Genomic DNA, 15,019 nt, shown 5'->3' on the forward strand with positions numbered 1-15,019 from the left:
TTGGGCAACAGAAAGGGTGGGAAGCTCAATGGGTACCCGTGCTAATATGAAAGGGAACTCACTTCCTTGAAAAGTAGATGGAGATTTTAGACAATATGCACAGAGACAGTGGGTGGAGGAAAGGAGGGAGGGTCCTGCATGTTAGGGTCCACTGGAGTGGGCTGGGGGAGGCCGCAGGATCGGCGGGGGAGTGAGCAAAGGTTTGAAACTGTTAGACAGAGAGAGAGAGAGCGAGCTGTGCCGGGAGGGGACTAGCCAGGTCTGTGGCAGGGTGGACGTGGGACGCCCTGTACTCCACCATGACTGACCGCTAGGGGGCATCGGGACCTTGCACTTGGCCATCCCAAATAGGTCTCTGGGGGACCAGAGACACCCCCCTGGCCTATTCTTGGGGCTGTTCAGCCTTGGTGAGCGGCCACAGAGCCTCTCAGGGGCAGCCCACACTGGACTGGACTGTTCCCTACAGTCACTGATCTCTCCTGGAGAGGGTGGGAATCACCTCTCCCCACTTACCTCCCCAGTGGATAGCAGTGACCATCACCTGAGAACCACACAAGACATCCTTTATAAACCTCCAAGGTCTCTGCCTCTGTGAGCTGCTCTCACGATTACTGCAAATCATATGGGCTCCATGTATCTTCTTTCTCCTCAACCAGATTTTAAGCTTTTTAATGAAAAAGGGCTGTCAGGGTATTAAAATGTCCTGAATGAGATGAAATGATATGCCTGGAATTTACTTTAAAACAACCCAGTGTAGTAGGAGTATGGGTAAAGGAAACAGGTGAAATTTTCCATAACAATGTTTTATTTTATTTATATATTTTTAAAGATTTTATTTATTTATTTGCCAGAGAGTGAGCAAGGGAGCACAAGCAGAGGGAGGGGCAGAGGGAGAAGCAGACTCCCCACTGAGCAGGGAGCCTGACACAGGACTGGATCCCAGAACCCTGAGATCAGGACCTGAGCTGAACGCAGACGCTTAACCAACTAAGCCACCCAGGTGCCCCATAACAATGTTTTTAAATAAGACCATCTTTTCCTAGGTCTCTTTGTCTGTAAAATGTGTAGGTCATTCCAGTGGGTTTCCTTCTAGCTGCACCCTCTAAGACTCTGAGGCTCACTGTACAGTACGTGACAGCAGTTAGCCTGCAAGGCTGTGTGGGTCTCAAGCCCAGGGATCCTCAAGCTCCCAAGAGGAATCTTGGAATGCAATGTCCCAGGTCCAGCTCTTCTGTAAGTCAGTCCCCTGCCAGCCCCGGGCAGGTGAGACCTGCTCGGACCTCACTGCTCCCCTCTTCCAGGTCCATCCTGATCTTCTACCCCTGGGGCCCGAGCTGCCACAGGGCTTGGCACAAAGACCTCTGTGGCCCTGCTGGGGTTTTCATTTGTATGTGTTTTAATTAATTCTCTCCTATAACATCCTGTACAAGAAAGCCTCTTGGACTGTCGCTGCCTGCACCTGTGAGGACAAGGGGCAGGGCAGCAGGAGCTCCAGTAGGGCGGAAGGATGGCACTACTGCCCAGGTGGAGGGGGCGGCGGAAAGGACCAGGGTCGGGCCGCCACTGCTAACCACACACGATCCTGGGAGGTATGTGCGCGTGTGCTGAGGTGCAAGGCATGGAGGGGCACATAGGTGATGCCATTCCACCCCCGACAGCTCAGCCCTTCCCCCGAGGCACACACACTTGAAGCTACCGGACCCCATCCACTTCGGGACGGCAGAAGGGATGCAATGCCATGGGCTGAGGTGAGGGACAGAATCCCTCCAGTGCTCAAAGGGGAAACAGACTTACCAAGTGTGCTGGGGATGGTGACCTGGTGTCCTTGACCGTGGCGCTGGAGGGGACATCGAGGAGGGGCCATTTCATCTGCAGGTACTGCACAGGGCACAGAAAACACAAGATAGCTGGTGAGATGAGGTCTCACTAGCACCCCCAAGTGAGCAGGGAGGCTCCTGCTGGTTCACTGCACTGGCAGGAGCTCCTGGCTGGTCTGCGTCCAAACGATCATCTCCAGGGACAGCACGCGCTTACAGTCACCACCAACCAACGTGTCCAAAGATCCGATGGCTGAGGGTCAAGTTCTGCTTGCTCTAGTCATGGGACAAGCAGGGCTCATCAAGGGACCAAGGGCTCCCAGATGATCCTGCCTCCTTCATCCCCATGGCTTATAGCACCACACACAAGACTCCCCAAGACACGGCCTCCAGGAGATTCTGGGAGTGAAGGAATAAAAACCATCTGCCGGACACCTGAAGGGTCATGGGTAATAACCATCCAGACTCTATGATGCTGATTTAACATCTAGCGTTTCCTGACCCTGAAAAGATTGCCCAGTACCTTACCTTGTACTAATCCAAACTCAACGGTAAATCCTCTACACACACACACACACACACACACACACACACTTTTTTTTTTTTTTTTTTAAACAAAAAGCCTCTCTTCAACCCTGGCCTGGCAGTTTTTGGGGAGGGCCTGGAAAAGGATGAGTGGGGAGGAGGGGAGGGGCCCTGGGGTCCAGAGTCAAATGCTCACGGGTTGAGGGCCTCACTCTGCCAGTGTAGGTTGTGCAACCCTGGACAAGAGTCTTGACAACTCCAAGTCTCGATTTCTTCATTGTAAGGCAAGGCTAGGTCCAGAATTTAACTGGTTGTTAGAAGGCTTAGGGACCATGTCAAGTACAGAACACAATGCTTCCCACGTGGGAGACGTTTGATGAATGGCAGCTATCATTTCCATAAGCAAACCAATAGTCTTCGCTGGGGGCAAAAGCACACATGTTGTCTTAGTGTCAACACTGATATGGTGCTTCTGGGCAGCGGACCAGCTACACAGCCTCTTCACAGAATTCTTGAGGTTACTTTGAAAGCTACACCTCCAGTAAGAAATGCTGGCCCCAGGAAGTTTCACAGAGAGACAGAAATAAGTCTCTGAGTTTTAATTCCTTGCTCTGGTCATTCAATTCCAGGGGGAAAAATAAATCGTGATGTGGCCTTGAGCTATGTGCCCAGGACTGGGAAAGTGGGATGGGTGTGCCCCTCTGCTCATCATCACCCACAAACATGGACTGAGAGGGCAGGGTCTGGGCTTTCAAAACAACATCCATGGGTAAGGATAATAACCCTAAGACACATCTACAGAGGGCCAGTGGGCAGCACTGACAGCAGGTGAATGGGCCACGCAGGCCTGGCTGTGGGAGGCTTGAGAAGTAGGAATAAAAGGGGGGAGTTTAGGGGCCCTAAAAATAAGGCCAGTCTCTACTCCGGGCCCTCTCGTACCTGTCTGTTCCTCCTTCCCCACTGCCATATTGAATAGCATTCTGTCCCTGTGTTCTGCTGACCCTTCCCACCCACACCCATCTCTTTCCCGACCCAGAACCTCCACTTTCTAGGTGAACGAACTGGGATTTCAATGCCTCTAGCAAATTTAAAGGACTGGACAGATACTGGAATCATTAGTTAAAACTCATTTCCTCAGTGAATAACATTTGTGCCATGTGGACAGTTTCCAAAGCTCGCTTGCTTGCTTGCTTGCTTTCTTTCTTTCCTTCCTCCCTCCATCTCTCTTCCTTTCTTTCTTAGATTTTATTTGAGAGCGAGAGCACACGTGCACCCATGCAAGGGGGGGGGGGCTGCTGAGGACACAGGGAGCGGGAGAAGCAGGATCCCTGCTGATCAAGAAGCCCGACGCAGGGCTCGATCCCAAGACCCTGAGATCATGATCTGAGCCAAAGGCAGATGCTGGACCGACTGAGCCACCCAGGTGCCCCCCAAAGCATTCTCACACACGTAAATGGGTTTCATCTTCACAAGAACCCTGCTGTTATAAGTAGAGGTGACTGTCCCAAATTTTCAGAGGTGCTAAGGGAGGTATACACAGGGTGAATGACCAGCCCAGCTTTACGAGGGGAGTGGCCGCGGAGCTCCCCGACTTCAAACACCACACTGTTCTCTGCAACACAGGTCCTAACACTTTCCATAACATCACCTTCTTGAAACCCCACCCCTACCCCAGCCTGATTCTTCTCGGTCCCTATCTGTCTCTCACAGGGCTGGCCACCTCAAAGCTGAAAGAATGTTTACGCATCGGTGTTCTCCTGTGGGGATGTTTCCGTAGCAGTCACAACCCGACACCCCAATTGCAAGTGTCACATGCCAAAGAGAAGTGTCCCAAACCCACCCCAACACGGAACGTAGTAGAAGGCTTCCCGAAACCCACCAGCTCTACCAGCATCTGGTTTCCTAGCTGGAGTCCTAAAGACACAGGCTGGGCACTCTTCTTGTTGGCTTAGATCAAACAGGAAGCCGCCCGAATCCTCGTTTAGGAGAGAATGCTGACCTTTTGGGCTGGGAGGCAGAGCAGGCTGTGGGAGCTGAGTGCAGGTTTCTCACACAATGCTACAGGCACTGGGGGCGGATTGGTGGGAGTGGTCCTGTGCAGGGCAGGATGTGCGGCAGCTTCTCTGGCCTCTAGGGCGGCAGAACTGTCCCTCAAGGGGAGTCCCTGCTCGACTGGCTGAAGAGCTGGAACCTAATACAGAACCAGGAACAGAACCATCCTTCCTGTGTGTGTGTGTGTGTGTGTGTGTGTGTGTGTGGTGGAGTGTAGGTGTACAGGTGCGCAAGAATTCAGTCTGGGGATAGGGAAATGGAGGAGTGTCCCTTCCCCTATTCTAAACTTTTCTGCCTTTTAAAGTTTTTTTTTTAAAGACCTGGTTAGGTTTGTTTGTTTGTTTATCTTTTTAAAGGTATTTCTTATTTATTTACTTAACAGAGAGAGAGAGAGCTCACAAGTAGGCAGAGAGGCAGGCAGAGGAAAAGGGGAAAGCAGGCTCCCCACTGAGAAGAGAGTCCAGTGAGGGGCTCGATCCCAGGACCCTGAGATCATGACCTGTGAAGGCAGAGGCTTAACCCACCTGAACCACCCAGGTGCCCGCTCTTTAAGATTTTGCAACAAGTGACAGAGGGCAGTGGGGGTGGGGGGGAAAACCTATAAAAAGACATCAGAGCCCCCCTAAGAAGTTACTTCGCTATCAAATGCCTCTGGACTGCAATTCTGAAGAAGGAGCACTCAGAAGCGACAGCTGAGCATCCCAGAACCATGGCTCCGGGCGGAAGGGGCCAGCAGTCCCGCTGTGATGCGGAGGTGAGGCTGGTCAGGCCTCACCCAGTGTTTCGTGGCAATAAAACTCTCCCTGGCTGGAGCTTCTCACCCGAAGTCAGCCCTCCCATGACCCCAGGGCCAGCTATTGGTGGGAGCATGTCCTCAGGGCCTGAGACAGGTGTGGCGGAGCCTAGATTCTCTGCATGGTCAGGGCATGTGGGCAAATCGAAGATGCTGGTTTCTCCAAGCCCAGTCTCGGGTCCACCTGCTCACCCCAACTGGCTCCTGACGAGGGTACCCTGCTCAGACTGCACTACGATGAAGCTGGTCCGGCCCCGCCTCCCTGCGGCGGATGCTCTCTAGAGTTCAAAACACGGGAACCTGGGTTGCATCGAGGCAAGCCATGGCCAAGCAACAGCAATGCTTGTCACCCAAGGGGTGTTGTATGCGGGATAAGTACTCTCTTGGGATCCTCAGAAACAGAAAGAAAAAAAACCAGACCCAAATGGTTAGTAGTACCACCTTCGAGTTACACATGCTGCTTGATACACTACTGTATGTCGTGACTGAGACAGAACACAGAGGCAGCTGCCCGCTCTTACTGAATCTGGGAAATTCTTTCTGGACACTGGGGTCCCACAGAAAACACTTGGGTAAACGGTGCTGTTGCGGTTCACGGTTAAGCAGACGAAGGCTGTGGCTTAGAACTTGTCTTGACCTTAATGAAGGAAGGACGGTTCTGTTCCTGGTTTTAATTTGTTTTCACTCCAACAGTTGTTCAATTGTCTCCAATCTACCAAAAACGGTCGTGTGGTTTCTTTTCTTTGCCTCGGTTGTGGTACGGATACACGGGGACAGATTCTTCTTACACGAAAGCACCCTTGCATTCCCCAGGTAAACCCTATTCGGTCACGGTGGCTTGTTCATTCTTGCACTGCACTGTGGAATGCTAACCACGGGTGTCTTAAGATTTTTACTTCTGCATGCCTAAGAGTGAGCAGAAGTTTTCTTTTTTGTGCTATCTCCATCAAGCATTGCGGTCGGTGTTACTTTGGCTTCATGATTTGTCAAGGGGGCTGCACCTCTTTATCTTTGTGCTCTGGTTCCCTTTCTGCTTCTTGCCCCCTCCTCAGTGCTGCTTCTTGGCCGGGCTATTTCCATTCCACTCGGGCCCAGGGAAGGGCCCCTCTGGAGGGCGCTCTCCCTGGACAGCCAGAACCCCCTTTCCTGCAGGGAGGCTGAGATCGGTCCTACAGGATCCCTGCTTAGCTTGAAGACTGTGCAGCAGATTAATTGCAGCTGTGCCCTGGAATTTCCCCCACATACAAATCTTCATGATGTAAAACAGCTGGGAGGAAATCCCAGCATGCCCTGGACAGAGGCAGAACTGCCAATGAGCTATGGAGATTAACCCTCTACCTCCCAGAGGCAGCGATCCCCCCCACCCCCCACCCCCCACCCCCCAATCTGCCCGGTCCCAAGCTTGCTGTGGTGCAGACAGGACTCTACAGGACTCTGGGTAACGCCCACATTCTCCCCATTCACACGTTCTCACAGAAAACCCTTTAGGCAGGGCCCGGGCAAGAAAGGAAGCAAAGCTTCATGTTACAGAATCAACAGTAGGGCTCCCAGAAGGCATGCGTGCGCTACATTTGGAAGCAAGGACACTGGTCATCACCAAAGGCTTCCCAGGTGAGAACACCCCACCCCTCAGAATTCCGTTCACTTCTTGATGATGGCGACAGGCCTGCGGCAGAAAGAAGGGCCTCCCCTCTAGCTTTCCCCTCTCACGGTTTCTGTGCTCCAACAGCAGAGGTCTCCCAGTTTAGAAGACCAGTCTTTCCTGCCTCTCCAGCCCCCAGTGATAAACAGACCCGCTGGGACCCCAACGCCAGGCCCCCTGAATAAAGAGGAGGACTTTTGCAGACCTCTCTTAGGAAACTGTACGGGGTGTGTGGCCACGTAGGAAAACAGGCCCACAGGCAGACACACAGCTGTCCACCACACAGTAACAAGGACATAGTGCAAAGTGCGTTCTTTTAACACGAAGAATCGTATTATAAATAAAAAAAACGCGAACCAACAATCAGTTTCTCTTTACTCTCCATTCTGCCACAGCTGGGCATATAATCATTCCTCACCAGGACTACTGCAATGGCTTCCCAAATTCTGTAAGAGTTCAGCTTCTAAAAACGAACTCATCAGGGGGCACCTGGCTGGCTCAGTCAGTGGAGCCCGTGATCCTTCATCGCAGGGTCGTGAGCCTGTGTCCCACTTTGGGCATGGAACAAAACACTGAAATAAAACCCAATTAATTCAACAGACTTAAAATCCTTTCCTGGTTGGCTGGTGGGGTCAAGGGATAGAGCCCCCAGATTCCCCAGCAATCCGGGGCCAACCTATCCTCTTCCAGCTTCAACCCTCATGGCTCCCCTACCCCTCAACACTAACTGCGCTCAGGTTCCTACTAAACTCTCTGCCATCTGCTCGGCTGCTCCCCAACAAGATCCTTTACTCGCAGGGAACTCTAAACCCTTCTTCAAAACCCTGTCCCAAGGTCACCTTCCCAGCTCCCCACACAGAGCACTGGTAAAGCACTCTCACCTCTGTGCCTCAGCTGTGCTTGGTGTTCCCATGACATTCTTCATGCTGTGTTGTTGTTATCCATTTGCAAATTCTGTCTATCTTTTGGACCATAAGCTCCTCCAGGGTCACGTTCACATCCCCAGTTTCTTGCCCAGAAGCCAGCATTCATGATGCATGCAGACCTTGTCCCATCTTCAGCTTAAGCCCTTATCGACCTCCTAAGCCTAGGTTCCGTGTCTGTAGCACTGGGTTGCCCAGTCTCCTTCTGAATCCTTTAGAGACGTGGAACGCACATAACGGAGCTCCCACGTTAATTAGCCTCGTATTGCCAAGAATTTGGAAATGCAGCTTAGAGGCTGTGACACCCAACCCTGCCAGCGTCTGGAGGCCTGTTTAAGATCCTCTATCTTCTGTCAAAATGGACATAGCTGATCTAAATTTGGTGAAAGTCTACCAACATTGAGCAATGGGCTCATTAGTGCGGAGACAGAAACGCTCTCCCAACTAAGAACAAATGTTTCGTTTCAGGAAATCACTGAAGATATAAAGTGAAAGCATTTAGAACCGGTTTCCAAACATGATGGATTAAACATAGTTCCAAGAGCAGAAGGATAAAAAGCAAAGTATACTTTCACTCCCCGACCCCCCCCCCCCTTTTTTTCCCCCTAAAGAGGAGCAGCTTCTCCATTTGCTTCGGTTTCTGGCTGACACGATATCCCCAACACAGTCACCCTCTCTGTTTCGCTCATGTGTAGAAGGCGGGGTTCCTTCTTAAGGTTTTGCTAATAGGTTGTTAGAAATAAATCCAAAATATCTTCAAACAAGCTACTTTTTCATGTAGTAAGACACATAATTTTCCTTGGAAAAGTTATTTAGAACCACATTTCTGCAGTGTTTTAAACCAACAAAACAACTTTTTTTCTCTGAAGCACCTGTCACAGCATTTGGGTCAGCAAGTATTTCTGGAGCCCCTCCTGTGCACTGGCAGCGAAGGGGCTCTAAAAATATTTCATGACTGAAGAGTAAACTAAAAAATAAGAGTGGGTTGGTTATGGGTTCCCATAAACACCTATTCCCTGCCCATTCCCTCAAATAACTCCCTTCTTTCCTGGATGGCCTTGAACTATTCTCTTCCTTTTCCAATTCGGAGAATCTGGCAATTCCGCATACAGACTTGACCAAAGGTGTTTTTTGTTTTTTTTTTTTAATTGGCTCCCCTCACAGAGGCCAGTTTCCAGTGGTAGAAGGATACAGTGTGAGAAGCGGGAGACCAGGATTCCACGCTTGTTCTAATATCTCTGGAACTCGATCATGTCACCTTTATTTAAGACGTACTTATTTTTTTAGAGAGAGAGAGAAAGAGACAGCACAGAGGGCAGAGAGAGAGAATCCTCCAGCTGACTCCCTGGAACCCGACACAAGGCTCGATCCCATGACCTGAGCCCAAACCAAGAGTTGGATGCCCCCACAGACTGAGCCACCCAGGTGCCCCTTGACCACTTCACCTTTTTTTTTTTTTTTTTTTTAAGATTTTATTTACTTATTTGACAGAGAGAGATCACAAGCAGGCAGAGAGGCAGGCAGAGAGAGAGGAGGAAGCAGGCTCGCTGCTGAGCAGAGAGCCCGATATGGGGCTTGATCCCAGCACCCTGAGATCATGACTGAGCCAATGGCAGAGGCTTTAACCCACTGAGCCACCCAGGCGCCTGACCATTTCACCTTTAAAATGGGGTTATTTTAGGTCAACCAGAAAAAGACAATATCACATGATCTCTCTGATATGAGGAATTTGAGAGGTAGAATGGGAGGTTGTGGGGGGCAGGGAGGGAAAAAAATGAAACAAGATGGGACCGGGGAGGGAGACAAGCCATAAGACACTCTAGATCTCAGGAAACAAACTGAGGGTTGTTGGGGTGTGGAGGGTAGGGATAAGGCAGTTGGGTGACAGACACTGGGGAGGGTATGTGCTATGATGGGTGCTATGAATTGTGGAAGACTGATGATTCACAGACCTGTACCCCTGAAGCAAATCATACATTATGTGTTAAAAAAATTTTTTTAAAAATATGGAGGCATTTTGCTTCAGTGGCTGAAGGCAGGGACCTGGACCAGATGGCCTCCCATGGAAGAAAAAAGTGAAATGTCTTTCTAAACCACCATGGGTTCCTGGGAGAGGAGACGCATGGAGGTAACTCAATAAACAGATTCAGGAGGCTTTGCAGGTCCCTGTTCATAAGCGGTGGACACTGGGAAGCTACCTCCCCTTTCAGAACCTCTGGTTTCCCACCTGTAACATGGGGATCAAAGCACCAACCACCCGGGAGAATTCTGTTACTGCACGTAGCAGCCATGAGGGAAAGGACCAAGCAAAGTGCTGAGCGCATGCCGAGCTCTTAGGAAATACGTGTGTGGTCATTAAGATTGAAAGTCACTGTTGCTCAACGAGCCTCTCACTGACACTTTACCCAGGGCCAGAGGACAGCCAATTCACAGGGTCTGACCACTCGCTGGTCTCTGGGTGCTCTTGCAGAGAGACCCTGCTCAGGGGTGAGAGCTAGTCAATGTGTGGCAAGCGGCTCTCTGAGCAAACATCAGAACCCGCTTTGTAGCCTTTGCTGGTGTCCGCAGAGCAAACACTCCCACCAGGGCTAATGTCAGGCTACCAGGGTGAGTCCCCACTGGCAGGGTTGGGAAGAGAGGCTAAGGACAGGCTGGTGGCAGCTGGCTCTGGCCTCAGATGTCTGGAAGACTGATACATGGGATCCTGGGTTGAAGCAGACCCGAGGCCTTGGCGCAGCATCGGATGCTCTGGCCAGGCATATTCCTCTGGCAGCTGCTGGCTCCTCCTATCTATCTATCTATCTATCTATCTATCTATCTATCTATCTATTTATTTTATTTATTTATTTGACACAGAGGAAGAGAGAAAGAGATCACAAGTACACAGGGAGGCAGAGGGAGAAGCAGGCTCCCCACTGGGCAGGGAGCCCCATGAGGGGCCTGATCCCAGGACCCTGAGATCATGACCTGAGCCAAAGGCAGATGCTTAACTGACTAAACCACTCAGATGCCCCTGCCTGCTCCTTTTAAAAGGAGCAAGGAAATTCTGCCCCCAGAGCACTGGACGTTCAAAAGAAGTCAAACTGCATTTGGGTCCTAATTTCTGAAATCTAGAACTACAAGTCTTGTCCATCTAGGCAGCCTCTCACATTGTCTGTGATCTTGGGGTCTGCCAGGCCCAGGTTGTTTCCGTGCTCACTACCTAGCATATATGGTGATAAACACACCGTTCAGAGCAGAGCAGCTTCTTGGTAGCAAGTGGCCTTAGAGGTCTAGCCCTCCTTCCCCGCAGCTGAACTCTGCCGGGAACCTCCCTCCCTCCTGCCTTGGGCCTCATCATGGCTATGGCGGCCTATGTAGGCAGCACCACCCTCGCTTTGGGTAAGATAATCTGTCCTGGCCCTCCACTCAGACTTGGCCAGAGGAGCCTCTGCCCTGTGCAGCTTTGTGCCCTGTTCTCCAGCCTGCATGTCTGTGCCCCCATCTCGATCACCCAGCCACAAAGCAGAGCTGAGTCATTCTGGGGAACGGCTCCATGGTGTCCATCACACAGAAATGCCATATTCTACAAACAGTCCCTACGCACAGATGTGTAAGTGCTTCCCAATCTTCGCTGCAGTCCATGTCCCCAAACGCTCATTATGCTCATGCAGGAACACAGCTGCAAGATACTTTCCCAGCTGGGAGCGGAACTGCTAGGTCAAAGGTACGTACATTGGGGCGCCTGGGTGGCTCAGTGGGTTAAGCCGCTGCCTTCGGCTCAGGTCATGATCTCAGAGTCCTGGGATCGAGTCCCGCATCGGGCTCTCTGCTCAGCGGAGAGCCTGCTTCTCTCTCTCTCTCTCTGCCTGCCTCTCCATCTACTTGTGATTTCTCTCTGTCAAATAAATAAATAAAATCTTTAAAAAAAAAAAAAAAAAAAAAAGGTACGTACATTAAGGTTTTGAGAAGTATTATCAAATTTCTCAGTCTAGACCGCTACCAGGAACATATGAGAGAGCTTTCAGCCTTGCCCACAATGTCATCAAACATACCGATCTTTGCTAAACTGACAGGGGAAAAGCGGCAGCTCCTTCTACTTCCAACGTGCATTTCTCTTACTAAGTGAGGCTGGGAATTGTCACACATACAGGTAATGATCTGAAGGAAAGACAAAGGATGTGTGTGGCCAGGAGGAAGTGGGCTTACCACCTCTGGGGGGTGGGGTGAGGGAGCAACAGGGAAAAGCAGGGAATGGGTATGGCATCTGCAGGCGCCATGGCAGCCTTGGGGAGCTGCGTGGTAGAGGGCTCTCCGTGGCTCCCCATGAGTTACAAAGCACCGTGTGACCTCTACTGCTCCTGACCTTCACTCGGAGGGAAGAAGAGCAGATCTTCAGGCACAGCCTGTGGGGTAGATGCATGTGGAAGGGGAGGGGGAAGAGGAGAAACAGGAGAAGCAGGAGAAGGAGGGAGGAGGAGAGAGAGGAAGAGGAGGAGGAGGAGAAGGAGGAGAGCCCGGGAAGTCACTGTGGCTGGGGCTGGGTAGGCAGAGAACTGGTGCACAGCCCCACTCTCTCATCTCCCTCCTTCCCTTCCAGTCCTTCTGATGCTCTCCTCCTCACCCCCTTCCCATCCACACCTCAGCACTCAGCGGTCTGGCTTCTGTTCCAGTCACTTGACTGTCTCTGTCACTGCAAGGACACTGAGGACGCGAGAAAGGGAGGTGGCTTTCTCGTTACCGAACCTGGCACATCTCCTTCAGGTCCCAGCTCATCTGGCAGCTCTGGGGAAACACTCCCACATGGAAGCCCTCCCCTCCCTGGTCTCCTGTGGTTTCTGCCTCCAGGTACCCTCTGGCTCATTTACCTGTATCGACCTGAGTAAATGTCTCAGACAAACTGTTTAGGGAGAAGAGCCCACCACAGAAACTTAGAAGGACAGTCACCAAAATGACATCACTGGGTTTGAGCAGTTCAGGCAATTTCCTTACTGTCTTCTTTGTGTTTTTCTTCTTCCTTTGAAATTTTGACAATGACCATGAACTGAATCATAGCAAGAGTAGTAAGCAAAACCATTAAAACGAATCCTCTCTTGGGGCGCCTGGGTGCTCAGTGGATTAAGCCGCTGCCTTCGGCTCAGGTCATGATCTCAGGGTCCTGGGATCGAGTCCCGCATCGGGCTCTCTGCTCAGCAGGGAGCCTGCTTTCCTCTCTCTCTCTCTCTGCCTGCCTCTCCATCTACTTGTGATCTCTCTCTGTCAAATGAATAAATAAAATCTTTAAAAAAAAAAAAACAAAAAACGAATCCTCTCTTAATTTCCTTTCCCTAACCGTGGCCTTCAGTTTTCCCAACTGGAAACCTCAAAATTTGCCTTCACATCTTGGCTTCCCCCACCTCCTGTTGGCCAACAAGGTCCAAGGATCCCAGGCCTCTTTCTAGATTTTGGGAATTCAGGCTTTCCTTATTTCCTGGCTGGGCTAATGGCAGCAGACTCGGGTCTGCTTCTGGTCTCCCGGCTCTGGTTCAGTTCTGTTCCAGACTGTATCTTGGAAGCGGTAGGCGGTAGCAAGTCAGGCTGAAGGGGAGGGTGGTGTGCATTCTGTTGCCTCCAACTAACAGAATGTTCAGCACCTATATCAAAGAACAGGGTGCTAGACAGAGATTAAGGCATCCCAGATCCTTCTCTCTGGTGTCACAGCTGCTTCTGTCTCCCTCCCCAGCTCCACGAGTCCATCCGTCACTTGCCCCTAGAAATATCATTCTAAAATATAAAACTAAGCTATTTAAAGGTAGCAGGTGGCTTCCCAATCTTCAAGAACTGCCTGGTAACAAAGGGGATTGAGAAGCCGCCAAGGCTCTGCATGGAGCACTCCATGAATGTGACCCGGGCTCCTTCCATGAGGTAACGGTTTCTGTGCAGGACAAGCCCCAGGGAAGATTCTTCTAAGCCCTTAAGTAAGTCAGCAAATGACAGGCTCCCGGAAGACAGGGGTTATGGTGGGCAGGATTCCCATGGAAAAACTGGAAAACTTCTTGCAGGAGGTGGCTGCAGAGCTGGGTCAAACAGGCAAGATACTTCTGTAGTCATTTTACTTCTTAAAGCATTTTATATTAATTAGCTCATTTCATCTTAATGACCCCTAAATAAAGATAAGGCAGGTATTATCAACCTCTTTTTAAAAATGGGGAAAACAAGGGGCACCTGGCTGGCTCAGTTGGTTGAGTGTCTGCCTTCTGCTCAGGTCATGATCTCAGGGTTCCTGCTTCGAGCCCCGCATTGGGTTCCCTGCTCAGAGGGGAACCTGCTTCTTCTTCTGCCTCTCCTCCTGTCTCATGTTCTCTCCCTCTCTCATCCTCTCCCTGTCAAATAAATAAATGTTAAAAAAAAATATAAATAAAAAATAAATTAAAATGGGGGAAACAAATCTGCTGGAAGCTTCTGGATTTAGAGTTTCCCATGGCCACAAACAAGTTGATGTCCAGCTGGGAACAGGATGCAGAGCTCTGGACTGTTACGGTAGGACTCAAAGGGTACACGAGCACGCTTTCGGTCTTCAAGAAGCTTCGATCTTACCTTGGAGTCTTGGGGTAGCAGATACAGAGCGTGAAGGCTGCCACACCCCCTCTTGTGCCCATGGGGGACACTGCTAGCAGATCATGACGTTCTTCCCTATTTAGGTGAAGAGCTCAAAATCCTCACTGCCATACACCAGGTGGCCACTAACAGTTGATCAAAACTGAACTGGGAGGTGCAGTCCATTTATTCTGTCTGATTTATGCCCGAAGGCAGATAGAGATATTCTGGCTAATAAGAAGGGAGGGTAGGACCAGGACTCGGCAATATTTGTCTCTAGGCTGGCACAGTGAGGAACTAAGTCTCCCGACAGAGGTGAAGGAGCCACAAAGAATGTGACAGGACAGCAAAAAGAATAATGACTTGCATGAAGCCCATTGACCAAAAAGCAGGCCTGGGAATTCTAAAGTTCATGGATTTTCCCCTGTGGGAGGAGAAGCTGGAAAGCATCCCAGGTATTGAGGAGAAAGGAAGCAGGATCTGTGTATAATCAATGGGGAACAGGAAGTGCTTATCATGGGCGAGTAAAACACACAGCACAAAAGAACAGCCAGGCGGCCTGGAGCGGCCTCCCAGCGCCCAGAGCGACAAGAGCCTCCCTCCAGAACCCTTCTCCAGCAGTCCTGCAGCCAGCGCTGGCCAAAGTCAACAACTCCTGGGCACTGGGAAGTGGGAAATGTCTGAGGAGGTCCCTCCATTGGTGGGCAGTTCT

At 50.8% G+C, this 15,019-nt stretch overlaps 1 protein-coding gene across 2 annotated transcripts in view; it reads right to left on the reverse strand.

Moving 5' to 3' along the window:
* Positions 1–15,019, reverse strand: part of TCF7L1 (transcription factor 7 like 1) — a 154,446-nt gene that overhangs the window by 17,696 nt on the left and 121,731 nt on the right. For both annotated transcript variants that reach the window (XM_059405706.1, XM_059405705.1), the window contains exon 4: positions 1,795–1,878. In XM_059405706.1, the coding sequence (XP_059261689.1) occupies positions 1,795–1,878 (84 nt within the window). The remainder of the gene's footprint in view (positions 1–1,794; positions 1,879–15,019) is intronic.

The sequence above is a fragment of the Mustela nigripes genome, chromosome 7 (assembly GCF_022355385.1).
Source record: "Mustela nigripes isolate SB6536 chromosome 7, MUSNIG.SB6536, whole genome shotgun sequence".
Lineage (NCBI taxonomy): Eukaryota > Metazoa > Chordata > Mammalia > Carnivora > Mustelidae > Mustela > Mustela nigripes.